Below are 22,332 nucleotides of genomic sequence, written 5' to 3'. Positions count from 1 at the left end.
TCCCAGTTTTCTTGCAGTATGTATTTCTATAAAAAGTTTATAAACTAAATTAGTTAAATTTTTGCACAAAGTTGATACAGCATATGAATTTATACAGCAAAAGCTTAATACTCTTATCTATAAACACATAACAAAATTAAGGATAACAATTACTAGAAAAATACAAGGCATCTTTGCCATTTATGTTTAGAGCAATACATAGCCAGTTATAAGTTATTAAAAAGTGCACAGCAAAAGCCCAATGAATACAGTCCCTTCTGTGCCACTCCATAACTACTAGAAATCTTACAATCAATAGTGGGGGAGAGGAAAAAAGGGAAATCCCAGATTGATGGGGAAAGTGCTGTTTTGTTTCCTACTATACATTTTATTTGTAAACCCCCTTTATTTGCTAAAGAATATTTGGAATATATTATTCACACCAGGACTCTGGGATAACTTGGTGAATATCACATCATTTTGACCACATGTGTGTGCATATAAATATATCAACATTACTAGGTATGTAATCAAATTAAAGCCTTTTTCAAGAAAACCATTCTTTTATCTTCAGAAAACCTCACACATCTATAAAGATGTTTTTACTACCATTATGAAATTGTTATTCTATGAACTACTAAATCCCACTTAATGTGTCTGCCTACTTGCTTCTTTCCTGACCATGTAATCTGATATAAATCCGTTAGGTTTAAGGGTTTGAGATGCCTCTGGACTTGAATTTGAGCGCTTTCAGTTCCCACTGTGTGGTCTAATTTAATCTCTTGGCCCAAGATTCCTGTCTCTAACTATCTGGCCAATAACAACTTTGTCAAATCAAGACAGTAGAAGGCAGCAGACAGGAAATACCGAGTTGTCAGTTATATTTGGAATATCACTGCTGACTTCATGGTGCAGAAAGCAGCAGTAGTAGCTAACAAGTTAGGATCCAGATCCTCAAAAACTACTGTGCCTTAAATACCTTTAAAATTCTGTGCCAAAAGAACCAACCAAATAGATCCACAGAAATCTGTACATAGAAGTTAAATGACTTTTGATGTAAAATTTGCCAACCAGATCCAGCAAAACCCCAACAAGTAAAAATAGACTTTCAGCTACAATCTGTCTTATCTTCTCTTAAGCTGCCTGACAACAATGGATGTTGCACAAGAGGAGCACTGAAAGTACTTCATGTTATCAGCAGAACCCTTTTGAAAAGATATAGAATTGTAAGCTACAGAAAGCTTATAGAAGGTAATACCTTGTATTTAGAGTTATATTATTTTTAATTCATAAGAAGGCATCTAGCAACTGGCAGAAAAAAATGTCAGAGCTGTATTATTTCCTCTGAGTATCTGCTATTCTTAAGTGCACGATATGCAAAGCTTTAAACTTTGGGATGCTATATGCTTGTTGAAAATATTAACTGTTGGCCAAATTCTGCTCTTCAGTATCAAGTACAACTTCTGACAAACTCACAAGAATCTTTTACTGATTACACAATCAAAAAGTAGCCCTGCTTCCTCTGTATTATGATAGCATATTATAAGAATAAGACATCTGTACTTTAGAGGGACCATTTCAATTTCATGATTTTTAGTTTCAAATAGTAATAGTGAACAGCAGATTTTTTTTATTGCTTAGAGTCCAAGAAATCTTTACAGATGCCTCTAATAATATCAGGAACCATCGGCTCCAGTCCTGTGAACTCCCTGGTGAAGAAAGTATGAGATTCTCTTGGTTCAGAAGCCATGTCTTTCAGATCATCCAGAGGTGCCCAGGCAATGCCAACAGAGAAGATTGTTATTCCTACAAAAAGGAAATAAAAAAGACACCATTTTGCCTGTAGATACAAGAAAACCAGCCATTTCTACATTAATGAATCAATGTGGATTTGAAAAGCATGTTTCAACACCTGCAGTCTGTCAAAGATAATTAACTTTTGCCACTAAATACCAGGAATTAGATTTGTCTCAGGAAAAATCCCTAAGGAAATATGAGATATCATAAGAGCTGATGTCTGAGTCGTTCTTGTAGTGACACATAGGAGTGTAGCAGTTACAGTGTCAGTCTTGAAAAACAAGTAGTGCTGTGTAAAATGATTTTGAAAGTAAGTTTGGTTCCTTTGTGTATACTTAGTGCCTTCATATACTTACACTTCAAGCATCATTAGCCCAATGAGCTTTTTGGTCACTTTGGTCACAACTGCTTATTCCCTTCCTAGATGATGATGGAGCTACTTGACTCATTACTCTTACTCTACTGTTTAGGGAAATGAGATGGGGGATATATATATATATATATATAACTATCCCTAATATATATATATATATATATATATATAACTATCCCTAATATATACATATATATATATATATATATAACTATCCCTAAGCTGCCAGAAATCAGTGTAGTCAAACCTGGCTCTGTAATACTGGTTGCTGGGTATTTTTTCACCCTAATGGATAACAGTTCCTAGGGCCTTACATTTTGCTGAGTTCAAAGCAAGTATGATACTCTGAAAACTTTAAAATCTTAACATTTGTAGTGCATCAGAAGTAGGATGGATCAACGTTCACTGCTTTTCAAAATAAGTAATTTACCTGCTTTTTGTGCAGCTGCAGCAGGTCCTCTAACATCATCATAAGACTGACCATCAGTCAGAACAATGAGGAAATTCTTGTTGGGTCCATCTTTCACTGGCCCAAAGACATTCGTAGTTGTGAAAGAAATGGCATCGCCAGTAGCAGTGCCCCCGCTCATGTAGCGGATGTTGCGGATGGCCGAGAGCACCTTCTCCTTAGTGACGTAGTCTGTGAAGCTGAACTCGCTCCTCTGGCTGTAGGTGAACTGCACGGCTGCCACCTTGGAGCCAATGTCAGAGATCTCAAAAGCTTTTGCCACATTGCTCACAAACTCAAGCATGAGGCGGAAGTTGCTCTCCCCAACGCTGCTGGAGCCGTCTATCAGGAAGCCAATGTTGACAGAGTTGTAGCAAGTCTTGCTACACAACATCTGCTCGTGTGAGCACAGTTTTTGGACAAGAGGTTTTACGTATTTGGTAGTACCAAACCAGGTAGGCATTTGGTAAGAGAAGAAGCCATTGTTTCGACAGACAGCCTGTTTGAAAACAAATGGAATGGGTGAATGCCAACAGAGCAGTTGAATGGATAATACTCAGACACCAATGATGTTTCTTACAAAAGCAGGTTAGAAATGAAGCCTCGTGGTGGGAGCTTAAGATCAGTTTTTGTGTGCTTGTCTTTAAAGAAATTGAAACATCTGCACTCCAAGTCAGTGAAAGCTGTAGCACAGCTTATTTTATCCGGTAATAAAGCCAACCCTGCCCCCCAGGCTCTGAAAGTTATCAAATAATATAGATTTATTTACAAGAAGTGCAACAGCTGAAAATTGTAATTTTGTTTTGTGTACGTGAACTAAGTCATGGTACTAAATAGCCAAAGGATTGAAATTTCTGTATTTTTGCTTATACACTGAAAATTAGCCTCTGTTTTCCCTTTGAAACTGGTAAGACTTTGGGATTTTTAATCTATAATGTGTCACAAACACAGACAGAATTGGGTAGAAATATAGCTCCAGATCATTCAGAGTAAACTTTCTTTTGCCCTAGCTTCCATGAGATGCATATAAAGTACAAGACAACTGAGAAAGGGGTTAAATTCAAAATCAGCTCTCCAACTAATCTGACTAAGATCAAAATGCAGAAAGGAGGACAGGCCTCAGCCACTTAAGGTCATGTCTTTTTGTGCCTCTACAGGGGTAGACAGTGATAGTATGAGGGAAAGAGATCACCTAAAAGAGGAGAGATCTAGATTAGATGTTAGGAGAAAATTCTTTACTGTGAGGATGGTGAGGCACTGGGACAGTTTACTCCGAGTAGTGGATCCCTCATCCCCAAAAGTGTTCCAGGCCAAGATTTAGCTACCTACTCTATTGGTTGGTGTCCCTGTCCTTGGCAAGGGGGTAGGAACTGGATGACCTTCACAGTCCTTTCCAACCCAAACCACTCTATGGTGCTTCTGTAAATGCATAAGGGTTGGACCTGCCTGCAATACCTCTGGGATCAGCAGTTAGGTATCTGGTCCCTAGAAGAAGCAGAGCTTCATTCTGTTTGTGCCATTTCTGCTGAAATTAGACATCAACAACCTCCCTGTGGAAAATGACCTGTTTCCTCACTGCAGGGTAAGTAAAGACCTACTGATCAGAAAGCTCATGTGAGAGTAGGTTATTGGTGTTTGAATTCCTGCTCTAACTCAAAAGGAACAAGACCCAAAACTCTGCATACAAGTCTTGTACACAGACTTGGTAGAACATGCTTTTCCATATTTTCTGTTCTCTTAGTAGTGAAAGTAAGTAAATAATTATCCACAGAGCAGGTAAGAAATAAGCACCTCCCTGTCTGCCCTTTTGGGAGAGAGAATGTATCATATCAGCATTGCATTGCTTTGGCACATTCAACCATGCCTGAGATAGGGGAATTTCCTGCACTGAGAGTCTTCATGCAATTACAAATTCCAGGAGCTACAGCTTGGCCAAGCTTCTGAACTAGGAGGACAATGGTACCTTTGTGTGGCCCCTTCAGCAGGAAAAAATCTCCATTATCTCTTTAACCTTCCTTCTGCTAGTCTATTAAAACTCTTAGGAGCAGGGGTAATTCAATCAGCTGGTTTGAGAGAATATCTTTATGTCTATATATCTGTATGGGTTATTATATGCATACATATATTAGTTCATTAGAATTTTACTGTAAAGTAAATTCTCCAGAATGATATTCATGATTGAAAACCAACTAATTCTTTCTTACTTTGTCAACAAAACCAATGTCTTGTACCATTCCCAGCTCCTCTGTTGTGGGTTTTGCTACAGACACAATGAACACGTTGACTCCAAATTCTCTGGCCACTATGCCAGCTTCTTCTAGATCATCTGAGGGCCAGCCATCCAGAAACACTACAATGATCTTGGGAATCCCCTTCCGTGCTCCATTTTCCAAAGAGAAGAATTTCTGAGCCGTGTACTTCAAAGCTTTCCCTTGTATTGAACAGAAAAATAAAATGAAGAAATAATGCATACAGTGATGGTACATTCTGGGATCAGCTTCCCATCTGAAATTGTGCAGGATTTATGTTATAACTACAGGACTAAGCATTGAACTGGTGCCCCAGGAAATTTGATAATAATGAAGCTTGGGCAACCTCTAAGTTAAAAACTAATCACCCCAAATCAACACACCTCTCTCCCCAAAAAAAACCCACAGATGAAGTTGAGGTAGAATTCCCTGACATGTTTTTTGCTGAAGGGCCTAGTTTTCTATTAGGAAATAGGAATATTAGTACCTGCCAATTGGATTGGAAGGAAGAAAGTTCAGGAGCTACCTAAATTTAGCTTGTGAAATGCAATGTCATTAGATGCTTAGTTTCAATGTCTGGCTAGTTTTGTCTGTGATAATTCATTTTCTTCAGGAAAAGAACCAGCAGGGACTGAATTTTGGATTTGTGTAGAAAACTGTTGATAATAGAGGGACCCTTTTGTTATTGTTGAGCAGCTCTTGCACAGTCCAAGGCCTTTTCTGCTTCTTGTGCCACCCTGCCTGTGAGAAGGCTGGGGGTGCACAGCCAGGACAGCTGACCCCAACTGACCACAGGGATATTCCACACCATATGGTGTCATGGTCAGCATATAAAGTATGGGAAGAAGAATGAGGGTGAGGGGACATTTGGAGTGTTGGCATGGACTGTTAAGTGAGCTGGAGCCCTGCTTTTTTGGGGATGGCTGAACACCTACTTACCCATGGGACATGGTGAATGAATTCCTTGTTTTGCTGTGCTTGTGTAAGAGACCTTTGGTTTCTCTAATGAATTGTCTTTCTCTCAATCTACAGATTTTCTCATTTTCCTCTTCCCAGTTGTCCCCCCAAACCACTAGGGGAAGGTGAGTCAGCAGCTGCATGGGGCTTGGTTGCTGGATGGGGCTAAATCACAATGTCTTCTCACAACCACTTACTACTTACTCTTGGTCTAATTCTTTAATTAGCCACCCAATAAGAAAGAAACACTAAGTCTTTTATGAATTTGGCTCAAGATATCTGTTACTAGTGAAAAGTCAATTACTGTTGAAATGCAGGAAGCATTTATACAAGTATAAACACTTGTGCTCTAATAAAATGTGTAATAAGCACACCGAACTTCTAGAAATTAAATGTGAGATGCAGCAATGTTCTAGTGGAAAATTATTGAGCCTGATTAAGGTAAGTGTGGCATCTAAAACACTTTCTGACCTATGTGAATTATAAGAACTTCAACATCTACCTACACACATATACATACATATATAAAAATACATAAAGAAGTGATTTCTGTTTTAGGGGGAATATGAACTCACCTGTATTGGAATTGCCTCCTCTGAACCCTAATTCCTTTATGGCAAACAAAACTTCTTTTGCAGCAGTATAGTTTTTCAGATAGAATTCAATTTTTGGATGTTCACTGTGCAAATATAAAAGAGAATAGTAAGATTCACTTTTCATACTGGCATTAGCAAGTGAAAATGCACTTGGAATAATTTTGCTCCTGATAATATATATTCTTCTCTGGATTTTAATACTAAAATCTGAGTATGCTCCTTGCTTAATAAGTCTCACAATCCTTGGCAAGAGGAGTTGCCTACCTGAATGGGTAAACTAAGGACAGCCTGAATCTCATGATTATTAAACAGCTAAAAACATTAGGTTGAAAATACATAAAGAAAAAAAATGAACATACCAGATATTAAATCAAATGCATCTCTGTAATTAAAGGTTGGCAGGTTTTTTACTGTTTGTGTGACAAATACCTTCCTTATAAAAAAATCCTGGAAAATGAGGTTTGAGTTTTTTCATTTGAGAAGCTCAGGGTATGCTAGCTACTGACTAAGAAATTAAAGACTTTAAGTATTCTGTGTCCAGATTTCATTTTTAATTTACAATAGAAAGCAAAAACAAGTGACTAGTTACAATTTGAAAAATATCAGCTGTAATTTTTATCAGTTGGTAAGAGCAGGCTTTTGTTTTGTACACATACATAGCCATTAGGGATATTCTCTCTCTACAATTTTTAGAAACTGGCATCTCTCCTTTGCAGGGTGTTTACTGCTGTTCTATGAAGATGAGATGCAAAGCTGCAGCAGAGGGGCTGTGAAAAGTCCAGCTGCTCTCTAGTCAAATATCAGAGACAGAAGATGTTCATATTTGTCATGTCCTCTCACATGCACACCTCCATATGGCACAGAGCAAACCATGCTACAGCTCAAGAGTTTCTTTCCCTTGCTATTCATCAGCCATTATTGAGAGATATTGTTCTGCAAAATGAGAAGTGATATGTTATTTGATTTTTCTTATAAGTTACTGCATTATATTTTGTGTAGATCTCTTCTTACCTGGCCTGTACGACTCCAACATGAGGCCCTTCTGTTCCAATTCCCAACATTACAGCTACTTTTCCAACAAAGTTTTTCTGCAAGTTAAACCTACGTTGGCCAATGTTGTAGCTTCCATCAATGAGAAATGCAATGTCAGCTTTACAGTCTGTGAACATCCAAAATAATTCGACCTATTAACACCAAATAAACACTAGGATTCTGCTTTGCAAAAGTTAAATCTGTGTGTTCTTACCTTTGTTTCCAGCCTTTTTATCAAGAGTCTTCTTAGGTCTTTTACCTTTGGTAAAAAAACCAGCATGGATCATTTAAGAACAAGATGAATGGGCTTAAGTAAACCAGAAAAGGCTCTGACTCCAAAAATTACAGTGCAAGCTATCTGCAGTAGGAATTGTCAATCAGTTTAAACTTCTGCTACTACTGCTTTCCTCCTTGGAGAATATTCTTTTTCAAATGAAACAGCTTAACTTTCTTTTCTACACCTGTCTGACTGATTACTGAGTTGTACAAAACCAGGTGGATTTCTGTACCTTGCCTTCCCACCTGCTACTGTTTCTCAGTTAGCAACCCTGCTGTATAATGGAGTTTTAATGGTTTGGAAGCAAACCATGACTTAAACTGTAAACCAGGTGGTCTATTCACAAACAACTTCCAAGTCCAGTGTTTATACAGCACTTTAAATTAAAAATGGTTTAATGCAGCATTTTCTGTGGTGAAATTCACATAACAACTAATTTCTGCTATGCATGTCCTGACAGCACTCAGTTGTTCAGTAGCTCTGTAAGAAGGAATGCATTAACTCTGTCTTCTCCATCACTTAAAAAAAATGAACATCACATGAGCTCATGAACTCCTACCTCCCTTTGTTTTATCTGTATTACTTTTCAAAAATCATTCCAGTTTTTTTTTTCATTTGCATGAACATTGATTCTGACCTCACTAATCTCCATATGATTCCTCTTTTTTTCTAGTGAAAGATACTCTGCAAAACCAGATACTGCATCTGTTTTTCTTCTTTAAAAATAGATGAGTCCCATGAAACATGTTATTTTAGCCAGGGACTCGCACACTGCCGTGTCTCACATCTCAAGGGGCTTCCCTTGCTGCAGGGATCGTGTACCTGTAGAAGGACGTGCTGTTGACACCGATCGTCCAACTGCTTCAAGTGCTGTGCTCTTGGTACCTGCTAAAATAACAATAGTTTTGCTGGATTTTAGTGTATTTAGATGAAGTTATAAGTGCTTGAAGAATTACTGTACTTGCAATAGCCTTTCTTTGTCATCTGCCGTTAGCTACTCTGGGAGTAGGATATGACCCTGGACAAACTTTTGCTGTAATCCAGTATTGCAGTCCTAATTTTACAGGTAATTATCTTCTGCATTTGAAACTACAGCAGATGATGAGCATATATATTCAATGAGAGGTTTTGAGCTGTAGTAACCATTATTTCTAGCAGATAAAGTGAGGACTTGATCTGGAGAACTGGATTTGACTTTCACCCTCCCCAAAAGCACCTGTAATTCTAAGTTCTCAGCTAGCAACTTGCAATGGGTACTACACAAGGACGACTAGTAACTTAGAGATAGTAGGCTAAATTTTAACTGTGTGAACAGTAAAAACACATTATAGAGATCTGCTTCACAAACTTTTTATACCAGCAAACACACTTCAAAGTTTTTGAAACCACAACAACATATACAACCAATATATTTCTGCATTATGATTTTATGAGGGTGGTTTAGCCTCACCTGAGTGGCAAGGTATGACAACTGGTTTGCAATTAGGCAATTAATAATTAACAGCTACCTCAACAATGAGGAAAAGAACTTCTGGACAAAACCACTACGTTGCACTGTAGCTTAGTGATCACATCACACATAAATTGATGTTATTGCTATTTTTGGAGTGTCAGTGTTCTCTTTGCATGGAATGCTGCACGAGGGATTCCAAGGGCCTGACAAAGTGCTGTTGCCTGCACAAATGCAGGCAGAGGGAGAGAAGAGATAGAACTAAATGGCTGGAAGTGGCAGGAGGACCAGACTGCAATGGCAGGATCAAAGCATTGACTTTGATCAGCTTAAACTGCCACAGAACCATCAGCCGCCTGCTATCATGTCATTATATTCCGAATAACTGATCCATTTTTATGTATCAGCTTCTGTTACAGACTAGCTAGTCTGGCTGGAATAGTTTTTCTTTAGGTAATTGAGGAAAAATGAAGTTAAAATGATGAATTAGAAGTGAAAACATCTGTTGCTACACATCAGATTCACTTTCCTTATGATTCATAAATACATATATACAGAATCACAGAAGAAGTGTCCTACAGTTCTGCCAGGGCTTCAAATATGGTTTGCAAAACAGTAAGTATGATCCACCTACCAGTCACTGAGAAAGATGAAGCCCATCTAGAGAGCACCTGAGACTGGATCCCATTGGCATTTACAGCAGGGTAGCTTTCCTGTCCTGGGAGAGTCTGTACCCTTACAGCTCCTCCTGTGTTGGTAATCACCCCACTAAGGTTCAAGAAGAGTTGGTATAAATCAGACACTTTAGTCACAAGGAAATGCAATACAAGTAATACCATCATTAGAATTTTTGTCACCAGCCTTCTCTAAAGGATGCAATAGAAGCAGACAATTGAACAATCTGTAAGCTGCTGAAAAGACTTTAGAAGAAACTATTGTACAGAGCATCACACAGATTTATTAAAAAACAAAAAAAAAAAGAAGTCGGGAAAGCCTAAAATTCCATCATTTAGTCTAATGCAGAACAGTGATGCTTCTGGCCATATAAATTCCTAAGTGACAATAAGAAGAATCGAAAAGCATCAAAGTCAGATCTCTTTTTGTGTGCTACTAAAAGAACAGTTATTATTTTCAGAGGCCAAAAGTCAAAGTTGAACTTCTCCAAAAGGGAGCAAAACTTGGTGCCTTGTAGTGCATGGGTAGGTACAGTTCTGTGGGAGACAAGCAATCATTTATCATAATCACTAATTAATCACTAATTAAACACAGCAATGTGTGCCTTTGTGTTTACTTTTTGATTCTGTTTGATTTTCTGCTTGAAAAGACAACCTGGCCTAATCTAACATATTGTGAAAGTAGAATAATCAAGGCCAGAGTTTAGAAAGCTTTACATATGTTTCTGATAACAGGAGATCTGGATATCCGTGGCAAAGGCAACTTCCATATAAAATTCTATGTATTGCTGTTAAAAGACATTAATTCTTCATGGATGTGACTTGAATTTCTAAATTGAACTGTGATTATATATATTTAGTTCTTGTAGCCTGGAACACTTTCAAAATATACAGATATATTCTCATCTAGGGATAATTTATAGAGTATATAGACAAAGGAGCTTTAGTAAGGTTACCTTAAATGAATTTAAAATCAGATTATAAAGATAGCAAATACAAACAGCACTTTATAGTTCTTCAAAAAACAGTGAGAGAAAAATCAGACAAGAGCCATTATCTGGTTAGTTTTACATGACAGAAAAATCCAGTAAGTCAGAATTATCTTTGAGAAAAATGACACATAAATTTACTTAAAATATAAATTTCTTCTCCAGTACCTGGTTCTCTTAGGCATTCAAGCCTTCAGTAGTGTCTCAGTCTTAATGGATAAGGAGATGTGTCAAATAGAAGGTGTTTAATTGGAACAGTTTCTATTTTAAGTCTGTACTTGTAATTTTAGTGAAGATACTTTGGCCTAACATCAGCAAACTTGATCCATGCCCATATTAGCTCCTAAGAAGAGCTCAGTATGGCTTCCCACTTTCTTGGTTGTGGACTCACAGCTTTGCTGAACTGAACTCAAGAAAAACCTTCAGAGTGAAAACTCAGCCTAAGAAGTATTCCTGGAAACAATGATTTAAGCTTATTATAGGCACACTGTGATCAACGTTGTCTACGTAGCTCCATTTTGTCTATTGGTCTTTACATTTTAATTGCAACAATAACAATCAATTAAATTCCATTGAAAATTCTGGAGGAAAAATAAGTCTACCCAGTCTCCACCGAATTTGGAAACTTTACAGTGATGCTGGAGTAGATTTACCTTCTCCTTATCTATTTGTTGAAAACATTTGATTCTGTTTTTGAACACGAGTTCCATACTGCCTTCTGGAGATACACTCCTTCTGTACAACAGCACTGCTATTCTTAATGCAAGTGGGTTGCACCCTAGATACTAGATGTGGATATAACATGACCTGTAGCCTTATGAAAGTTATTCCTTCTTTCTTGCCATTTTGTTCTGTAGGTAACTGTTTAAGGTCATCTTTTACAATCTGATCAGTTTCCCCTGGGATGTTTCTTCAGGTGAATCTACTCAGAGTGCATGTTTATATATGCTGATGTGGAGCAAACCATGTTTTGCCAGCCCACCTTGGTGTTCTGAACCAGATTGGGAAATTCCTTCTGACAATGATTTATGATTGACTTTTAAAGCAAGATTTATCCTCTGTGGGTCTTGCAATGGTTTTTGAAGAGTGAAGAAGTGCCTATGCATTCCTCAGAATGACTTACATCTCTGCAATCTGCTTTGCTTTTCACTGCTGTGCTTTGCTCCTGTGTGACTGACTTGCATGCCATGGCTATTTTGATTAAACTGGAACTCAGCAGATTTTCCAGGAACAGCTTTCACTTCCCTGCTCATTATGTTATATGCTACTGCCAGCGCTGCTTAACAGGGACTTTATGTAAAAGCTGTCAGTCCATTCTCTTGCCTAGCTTGTTAATAATGACCTGAATTTATACCTAAATGGTATTTTTCACTCAAAAACAGACACAAACAGAAAAGCAGATGCACAAGGCAGTGATCCAGTACCTGTCTGCACAACAGCTCATGAAGAAAGTATACCAGCCAAGGGTAGCAGAAAGGTTTTATAAAATACAGGAATTTCAGCTAAAACATGCTTTAAAATCTGAACTGAATTGAGGTAAATCACCAGATTAAATGGAAACTTTTTAAGATCCCCATGCACTTCCTCAGTGTGCAAGAACTATTTATTTGCACTCTTGGAGAAAGATACAGGGTGTTGCTGAATTTTGAATGAACTTCTTAAGGAGTCTACACATCAAAATTGATACCTAGACAGCAAAGAAAGTCTTCTGGCCATGGGAGGTGAGCCTTATAGATTTAACTGCTGCCAGTTTATCCTCAGGGACTTTAGACAAGACAGCTGAATCACCTGAATTCCCATCTTTCCTACTATCACCATCTCCCAACTCCTTCCAAAAGAACTTTTCTCCATCACCCCAAGAATTATCCTCCTCATCTCCAAACTGATCTCCTGCTGCTGCCTGATTGCCATCAATCACTGATATGGAGCTGCTCAGGATTTCATGCCAGCATCCTCTGGACCCCTATGCTGTGTTCTTTCTTTCCTTTTCTGCACCCTACTGCTTTTGGCAGGAAAGAAGCTCAGCAACAAAAGCAGGCACAATACCAACATTTCCCAGGGATCTACAGCTGCTCAGAAATCCCTTTGGCCAGACAACCTTTTTGTCATTATTCTTCTAGCAAACACTGGGGCAGCTCAGGTGCAATTGGTGTTTATGGGCACTTTGTGGCCAGCTCAGTAGTACCATGATATGCTTTTGTTAGACTTGAGTTCTGGAACCCCAGTGCTTAATGAGGACTGGTTTCACCCTGTTACTAGTTAGGAAGGTTATGAAAAAGTTTACATGCCTATTTAACATCTAAATACTGCTGCATTGGGCTAGGTCTCCGTTTAGTAGAATTGGCACTACAACAGAACTGCACAAGCTGAGAACCTAGTCCTTCATTTGACCTTCTGGTTATTAATCCAATTAATCACTCAGTGGTAGATTTAACTCAATTCTTCATGCCTACATAGTGTCAGCCTGGTAGGAGGTTCTCCATTCTTCCCTCAACAAATAAACCTTTTATCCCTCTGCCCAGAAAAAGAATAATTTTATATAAATGTTTTGTTTCCTGAGAGTAATTACACATAAAATGAGAGAAAAAGCCAAATATAACAAGCTAAAACTGGCAGAAAGATTATTCATCTGTAGTACACAGAATTATTTGTAGCTGAATTCTGCTATTTCATTTATGTATTACATGGTATTTTCTCACCTTAATAACTGCCTCACAGTAATGGAACTACTCATAGGACTAAACATTATTTGATTTATATAAAATTAAGGAATCCAGCCTCAATATAGACCCAGCAGACAAACTGAAGTGTATGTGGAAGGGGGAAGAGATCCATGCTCACACAACCACTTTCAGTTTAAAAACCTAAACAAGCCCTGCTCCCATGACTGATGTTTCCTGAAATTCTGGGTGTTTGTCTGACACATGGTAGGTGACACAGGGCCAGGACCCAACAGTGTCAAAGGTGCAGAGCTATCTGCATTCACCAGGCAGTGAAATGGAGGGCACACCTGGTTTGAAACAAGTGGCTAGCTCAGTTATTTGGAAGAAATTCACAGAATTTTCAAAGCACAGATCTACTTTCGTCACAATAACATCAAACTCCAATCACCTGTTGGGAATATTGTCTTGAAGTTTCTTTCACACCAATATGGATTTATACATTGCAACACAGGGCAAGAAGGAGCAAGTATTTTCTATGTTTTTGTTGGGTTTTGCAGTCTGCACTGAAATTAGCTGAGAACTAATCAGCTGTTGCCTCTCCTCCATGCATCAATCCTTTCTGCCAGGACTAGTTATGGCTGTTAACAGTTGCAGCAAAGCCACCAAAGTGTTCTCACGTACCAAATTATGTTCTGGGTATGAAAGGCCAGCTAAACTAATAGCCCCCAACTTAAAGGCAGTCTTCAGAAACAGCAGTTCTCCTAAACAGATAATCTTTCACCTTTAGTCTGCTTTTTCAAAACACCTTTCATACTCAGAGACTTGAACAAGATTAATGTAACTCCAATCTGGAAGACAGATTACAATGGTGAGTATATTTTAATCCTTTTATCACTGTTAGAGCCCTCATTATTCTCACAGTGTCTGTGGAGAGAGACTGTTAGATGCAGGTTTTACAAAAAGGTTTGCATATTTCACAAGCACAACAATTTATATTGACTCTTACTATAGAAAAGTATGGATTTTTCTATAGTCTCATGCTTCTGGGCTGGAGAACAATAGTACACATAGTTTATAAGGTACAGACTTCAATGCAGAGCTAAGTGAAGTATAATAAAATAAAGCTTATGTTATATTATCTAGGTGAAGACTATGCAAATCCTGGAAAGAAATATGCATCTTCCATTTCTTGTACCTCTTCCTTTCTAAGAAGTATTTCCCAGCTGTGACAGGACTGAGCCCCAGCAGCTTTTGTGGTGGGACTTTGCTAACAGCCAGTCACAGACAGCCCTGGCATGGAAGGTACAGGAACGCTGCCTAGTTGAACCGGTCAGGAACTTCTGTGTCTTTTCAAAAGGTTCAAATCTTATAATCTCTTTAGAAAGAGGTCTTGACAGCAAGTTTTTTTTCTTTTTAAAGACATCTTTGGCAAGAAATTGAATGTTAAAATAAATGGCTACATCAGTAAATACAAACTGCCTCAGGGGAAAAAAAAAAAAAAAAAAAAGACAATGGGACAGTTTTCCTCAGTTCAAAAAAGAAAAACAATTTTAAAAAAGCAAATCCAAAGTCACTACCTGCATTTGATCTAGACATTCTTTCACAAGCTTTTTTTATATACCTGAACTAGGAAGAGTGAAGAACCAAAGTGTAATGTTTTTTAAACACCCATGAAGACTCTTAGAACACACTAAATGGAGACTTTAAGTCTTTTCACAGAAGCATCAGAAGAAAGCCCGTCTAACAACAAAATACACATGGAAAAATTCCCAAGCTCCTTCTAACTCCTCCTAAAGTACCTTAGCCTTAGATTCTTTTACAGCATTTGAGAAATTCCAGAGTTTCTACTCAAAACCCCCGCTTAAGTCAATTTTTTTTTTTAAAGTTCATTTTCATTTACTTAGGAGTTTAAATACTGTACAAGTAGCCCAAATTTTGGAAGTCTTGTTAAAAGTTATAAAATCTTAATTGACACTTTAAATAAGATTCTATATAGTAATGTCAGCCCCCTAAATATTATTTAAAATGCTTTGCATGTTTTTTTACAGCATTTAAATTGTCAAGCAATGAATATTAACTGAACAAAGTTTTATTTTTTTCATTTATCTTCTAGCCATTTATATTTCTGCAACATTTTCAGTTCACAGTTGTGGGTATTTTAACATAAAAAATACTCTGATAGCTGCAGCATCACATCAATATATTCTGAAAGAGCTTTCTTCTGTTGCTTGATGCTAAAAAAAAAAATAAAATACTGTAACTACTTTTCCTCCATTTCTTTTAAACAGTTTGTTTGATGCAAGCTTTTAAGAAAGTCAGAAAGTGAATCTGCTTTTGTTCTTCAATTAGTTACTATTTATACTGTATCCTTCCATATCTACTGGTGATACAAGTGATTTTACAGTGAAAGTCCACCTGTGGACAGTGCTGGGCCATTTTGGAAAAAGTTAACAAAGCTGTATTCAGGAGCACTCAAACACAGCTCTGACAACTTGTGAGTTGCACAGACATTCTTTTTTTCCTTGTTTTCTCTTCTCCCAGTGACATTCCTATTGAGTTAATAGGACCCAAAGTCCAGAGAGATTTTTACTATGATTGCATCAAAAGGCTAAGATTTGTAAGCGTGGCAAGGACTATATAAACTCACTTGGCACATGGATTAACAATGATCTGACTTACCTGTGTATGGCAGCTCCACAGACACTTGAAAGAGAGGCATAAACTCCATCCCCAAAGACATAAAATTGCCACAGAGGACAGTTTGCTGGGCAAAGGACATCTTCTGTCCCCTTTCTAAGGTCAAGTCCTCTTGTAAAGCACGTGATAGCAGTAGAAGCTAAAGGGAAAAGAAGAACTTTTGATTTTAAAATCCTAAGGGTTTATTGTTGGGGTTTCTTTTTTAATGTCTCTACAGTTTCCAAGTTTAAAGCAGTGTCTGAATTTGAAATTAGGTACAATGCCTACAAAGATGTCTTTGGAGCCTGCAAATGTACAGTTATTACAAGGAAGCACACACTTCAAAATTATTTACAGGAAAAAAGTGTCAGGAAAAAAACTCCCATGAACAGACAACATGAAAATAATATCCAAGGAACATTACACAAGGAAAAGCAATTCACATCTGAAAATTTACTGCAGAGACAGAAGGCCAAGGGGAAGACCTTTGAGGGCTGATGGACCACAGATGCAGGTGGCACTTTCCAAGGAGGAAATTAAATCACTCTGACATCCCCACAGAAATCTCCAGCGATAAGACATCTAAGAGTCACTTGGGAAATTCTGAATCTTCTCTCCAGTGGCATTAATGAAGCAAGTTGATAGCAGCATTTCCCTTAGCGTCTTGCAATAAATCCTGCTGAGGCCAGTGTTAAAAAAACAAAACCAAAGGAACACCCTTTTTTTCTCCTTGCTCTGGTAATATAGTAACACCTAGAACATTGGTATCGATTCATTACAGTGAAGTTTACATCATTATCATTGTGCAGAGGACTGTCAGATTCATACAGTGATACAAAAGTCATTTATTCATCTGAGGCACATGCATTTTTTATGTAGAACTCTGCCTTTTTTCAGAAGCTGCTCTCCAGGTTATCATCATTAAGCTTTCATTGTGCTTGCCTGTGTGCAGTGAAGGTATGCAGACACAGATTAACATCAGTACACAATTTTGCTTGGCAAACTGATGCTTTTTCTTTTGAAAACACAGAGGTCTTTATCTTACATGGTAACTACCATCCTTCTACTGCACAAGATAGCACAATCCCCTGGTCTGTTGCACGGCAAATTAGAGATTTAGCTTAGATCATTATCAATTGAGCAGCGTAAATCTAACCCATGCCCAGCTGTTTATTCTGAACTTCCTAAGGCACATCTTGCCCTAGCATCCCAAAGGTGCAAGAACCTTTTCTAAATGCACCTGGAATACTACCTTTGCACAGTGTTAAGATGAAAGCTGGCAGAGGCTGGCCAAGGTACCAGTGCATGCACCACAACATTATATGCCAAGGACTGGATGTTTCAGGGATCAGTGATCTGTCTCTCACCTGCTTTTCTGCCTGCTGTTTTCATTCTTACCCTGGGCTGTTTCCTGACCCCAACATATGCTGCTTATAAATAAAAGCACTTGGAGCATATGCTGTTCTTCATCAAGGGATGGAAAAGATGATACCTGCAGCTAATCTCACTGATTTAAGAGCTGAAAAGCAGCACAATTGCAGCCAGAAATGCAGAGGGAAGCATGCCTGTTCATTCTGGCTGTGTAAATACACATTCATCAATTATGCATGTAGTGTTAATTATATACAATAATCATTAATGCTATGCTGAAATGATGTTAAACTAAAATGATGTTAAACCTAATCACATCTTCCTGAAAAATCTTTGCTGCTACTTGTTAGCACAAATATGGGACTTACATATGCTGAATCTGCCTGTATAGTCCAGAGTAAGAAGAAAAGAAAGCAGTAAGCACTTCTTTATTTTTCCCTTCTTAAGATAATCAAAGTTGTCTACCTAGCAAGAACTGAAGTGATTTAATCTGATTCTCAAGCATTCTAAGAATTAAAGATGTTTCTTTTAGGACTTAGTCTTACATACTCACATCTTAGCCATGCTTAGTCTTATTTCATTGCCTTAAAAACTAAAGGCAGAAAAATCAAACAGAATCAGCGCTTATACCTAGAAGCTCCATATTTTTATTGTCAAAAGTGCTGTATTATTGGTAAGGTAAAAGAAGCTGATTTGCTTTGCTGTTTGAGCCCCTTAATCCTTTCATGGAAGTTCTACAAGGGTGTGTGCTAATTACTGGGCACTGAACAAGTAGTATCCACCAAAGGACCCCTAGCAAGACCATCAAAATCAAACAGCAGCTGTGAGGCTGGAAATCCTTGGAGGAGTAACTGCAATAAGCTCCACTGGCAATCTCTGCTCTCGCAGCACTGCTTGTGCCGCTCGCCTTGCAACATTTTTCCAGCCTCTAAAAGTGCAAGACACCACAGGAAGTTTTAACTCCTGTCGTTTCTAATGCAATGTTCTTGACTGAATTCCTTGGCTGGCTGTGCATACAAAGACAGTAATTAGACATGTCTAGCTAACAAACCCTCTATCACTTGGAGATCTTTATTTCCCTCATCACCAGGTACTTACTAATTACTGTCATGTGCTTTTGCATAGCACAGAAGATGAGGGGAAAAATTAATCTTTCTGTGTTTTCCTGGGCAATCAAAACACAGAAATCCATTGTAGTCCAGCCACAGGATTTTTCTGTACTGGCAGCCTAAACACTGTCATGATCCTTGTCTACATGAGAGGTAGGTTTCTAAGGGAAGGATACACGTTGCTGCTGTGTGAACTGAAGAGCTAACATGCTGTAGCTAGGGGATTTAGCAGTTTTTACCTCAGCTGGATCAGCACTGAGGTAGAAACACACACTTTCAGGTAAATTATGCTGTTAATTAAAAGCAACAATTTCATTTTAGCTTTCTCTGTAGGTAGATACAGTTTTCTCCAAGCCATAACTCTAAAATAGAGACTAACATTGGAAGTGTTTGGTGACGTACCAAAATGAAAGCAAATTTTTTTGTTGACTACCAAAATGAAGACTTGTGATATCAGCTCTGCAGTAGTTTTTGTTCTTCCCTGTTTGTTAATGATCAGTCATCCAACACATAAATCATCAGTGATTTCATTGCAAACATGAAAAAGTATTAATCAGGTAAGAATACATAAAATCTTTCTTTGTCAGCTTACATACTCATCATTCTCACAAATTTCGTATGTGATATTACTGTTGAAATTGAAGAAGTGCTTGTTTTTGTTAGTCTATTCAAGGTATTTCAACATGGCAAAAACTGCCAAAGAAATCTGTCTATATATAAAGCAACTGAGATAAAACCTGTATGTTTTAACCACTGTAATTGAAGAATGCAAGCAGTGGAGGCATTTCTTTCAGTATTTATATGATGCAATACTCAAAATCCAAGTATTTTTGGAAGAAATAAATATAAGCTTACAATTTACAGGAAAGGGTTCAGTTCTAGACTCTGATGAAAACATGAGACCTATGCTCTGTTACATTCAATTAGGCCTTTAGAACCACAATAAAACAACTATCACCCCATCCTTTCAAGACACACACCCTTCAAGCTTCACAGAAACACACTACATAAGCAAGCTACAAAGAAAAGAAACTGCAATTCTTCCTGATTTAGGCCATATTTAAAGGGTAGGGATGAATGTCTTCCATCATTGTTGACCTAAAAAAAAAGAAGAAAAAAAAATAGCAAAGACTCACTTCTCTATTAAAACAACCATGTTTTCAATCATTCCATCAATTTTCATAATTTCGGTGCCTCTTCCCCTGTACTCTGAGTTTTCCATGAATCGCTGCCTTTTATATCAATTTATAAAAGTTCTGACTTAACTTTTAGCAGGAGCCACTGCTTTAAGTTATTCTAGGGAAATAAAGCCCTTAGGCAAAATCTTATATTTTCTCATCTTGAAGCTTCTGTGCATTTCTTTGGGAAAACTTCATGCAAAGAAAAAATAAATCCTATGTACATTTTTACAAAATTAAAAATAGGGGCTCCTACATGAAAGATAACTTTATGAGTTGTAATATAGAGAAACACATCTCTATTATGCTTCCTATTCTTTTAGTATTTAGTGGATTTTCTTTTTAAAATAGATTTTAGGTTATTTTTTATTTTGAGGCTTAAACAAGCCTGCTTTTTCTATCTTATGCAAGCAATATTGATTGCTGGAAAAACAGAAAAAGACATACTAGTAAACCTATTTTAGAAAACACATTCACAGATTGCATACTAACTCATGTAAATCTTTGGTACGTACCCTGATCTGGACAAGGGCAATGGGATTTAGAGAAACCTGGTCAGGGCTATATCATTAATTTCAATCTGAGAGCTGCCCTTTTCTCATCATCCTAAGGCCTCTTGCCATGGCATGGCAGTGCTCACCCACCTGCATAGCCTCGTGTGTGGCAGCCAGCACTGCTGATCTTGGCAGCATTCGTGCCTGTCCCAGTGGAGTATAAAGTTGTAAGATCCTCCAGGATCTTCCCAAACATTATGAGCCTAAATACTGTAGATTCTTGAGGAAATTAATGCCCTTTCATTACTCTGAACAACAGAATTTAGGCACTATTATAAAGGCAAGTTTCTAGTTCAATAACCAAGTGCTGCTAAAGTTAGGTGCTCAGAATAATGGTAAGAGGCAAGGTCTTACAGAAACTGTTCACATTAATGCTATTTAAGCTGGTTCCAGATACCTTCAGGTTACAGTGGCTTCCCCAGCCCTGAAGGAAGCATTCCAGAAAATTTTCACTTGTTTCTTGCCTGACTGTCAGCACTTCATCTATAAAGCACCTGTAAAATAAAAAAGGGAAAGTAACTGGGGTTAGAGACGGTTTTCCACTGCTGCATGGCTTTTTCCTTTTCTTAGCCATAGCACTCCTTCAACAGATAGCTTTTTTTCTGCTTAGCATAAAAAAAAATTCCAAATCTTTGATTCAACACAAAATGAGCAGCAAATCCTGATTCTTAGTAACTGTGAAATCATTAATAACCATTCAGAAAAGCTTGGGGTCACTCACCTTCTGCAGGCCAGGCCTGGAAACATGTTCTTCTGGAGGCTCCTATCCTCCTTTGGTGAAAGATTCCACTGAAAGGGGCAGACAAAGTGCTTGCGTCCTTCTGTCACATATTTCTCCAACTGCTTCCCGTGGCTCCTGGCTCCCATGGATTTATTCTGGTTTTAGGAGAGCCTGCTCTCCAGCAGCAAGGATGCAGTCCAACACAGGATGGAGCAACAGGCAGTCCCTGCCATACCCTGCTAGGCATCCTAAGCATGTTCTTTTGCTTTCCAGGTCGAAATAATGGCAGGGCAAGTTTAAAAGGTTTTAATGAATTCCACGGTATAAAATATGCCAGAGATCTTCAAATTGCCAAGCACTGTACGAGTACCTTCATTACACACACAGACACACCGCCACTCACTCTTGCTACCGTCACTCCCCCAGATAGGGACACTTGTCACCACGGCGCTGCTTCAGCCCGTGCCAGAAACTCTAACCCCAGTCTGGAAGCGTTCCCAGACATGCTCCGTGTCCCCCTGCCCGGATCCACGCCCCGCATCCCGGCAGCGCTGGCCCCGCATCCCGGCGTGAGGATGCTGGAAGGGCCGAGCCGGGAAGGGCCGAGCCGGGACCCACGGCCAAGCGCCCCAGGCTCCGCCGCCTCCCGGGTGGGGCGGGGCAGGCCGGGCAGAGATGCTCCGAGGGGGAAACCCCCACGGGATGCGGCGGGGGGACAGCGGCCAACTCACCCGAGCCGTCGCTGCCGCGCACGGTGCCGGAGAGCAGGAAGGAGCCTGAGAACAGACAGGGAGTGGGTCAGGGCGCTGCTCCGCGCCCGCCCCGCCGGGCCCCGCCGCTCCCCGCGCTACCCACCGAGGAGCAGGGCCGAGAGCCACATGGCGGGGGACGGGCCCGCACCGCAGAGCCGAGCCCAGAGCCGAGCCCAGGAGAGCGGCGTGTGCCGGCCGGGTCGCCGCACCGTGCCCTGCGCGCTGCCCCGCACCTCCGCCGAGCCGTAGGGCAGCAGCAGCCGCCGCTCCCGCTTTAAACCTCCGGCGGGCGCATGAGCACTGGGGCGGGCGGGAGGGAAGGAGGGCACGGGGCTGGGCAGGGGCAGCTCCGCCGCGGGGCCCGGCAGGTGCTGCCGTCCCTCCCCCGCCGCGCCCCCCGCAGGCTCCTTCCGCCGGCCCAGCGCTTCCCCCAGCAGTCGGTGCAGCAGCTCGCATCCCTGCTCCGCCAACTCGCCCGCTCCCGACG

At 39.4% G+C, this 22,332-nt stretch overlaps 1 protein-coding gene across 1 annotated transcript; it reads right to left on the bottom strand.

Moving 5' to 3' along the window:
- COCH (cochlin) lies at positions 1 to 22,112 on the bottom strand. The gene is made up of 11 exons (XM_058846606.1): positions 21,949 to 22,112; positions 21,825 to 21,869; positions 16,164 to 16,320; positions 9,793 to 9,926; positions 8,531 to 8,596; positions 7,646 to 7,690; positions 7,411 to 7,558; positions 6,379 to 6,482; positions 4,802 to 5,028; positions 2,580 to 3,096; positions 1 to 1,785 (listed from the first exon to the last, which is right to left on the bottom strand). Exons 1-11 carry the CDS (start codon positions 21,971 to 21,973, stop codon positions 1,610 to 1,612), a joined length of 1,644 nt encoding a protein of 547 aa, XP_058702589.1. The 5' UTR covers positions 21,974 to 22,112; the 3' UTR covers positions 1 to 1,609.
- Positions 22,113 to 22,332: the final 220 nt, after the last annotated feature.

The sequence above is a fragment of the Poecile atricapillus genome, chromosome 1 (genome assembly GCF_030490865.1).
Source record: "Poecile atricapillus isolate bPoeAtr1 chromosome 1, bPoeAtr1.hap1, whole genome shotgun sequence".
In the NCBI taxonomy this organism is placed as follows: domain Eukaryota; kingdom Metazoa; phylum Chordata; class Aves; order Passeriformes; family Paridae; genus Poecile; species Poecile atricapillus.
The sequence above is the reverse complement of the archived record's forward strand: the minus strand, read 5'-3'. Positions and strand labels throughout refer to the sequence as shown.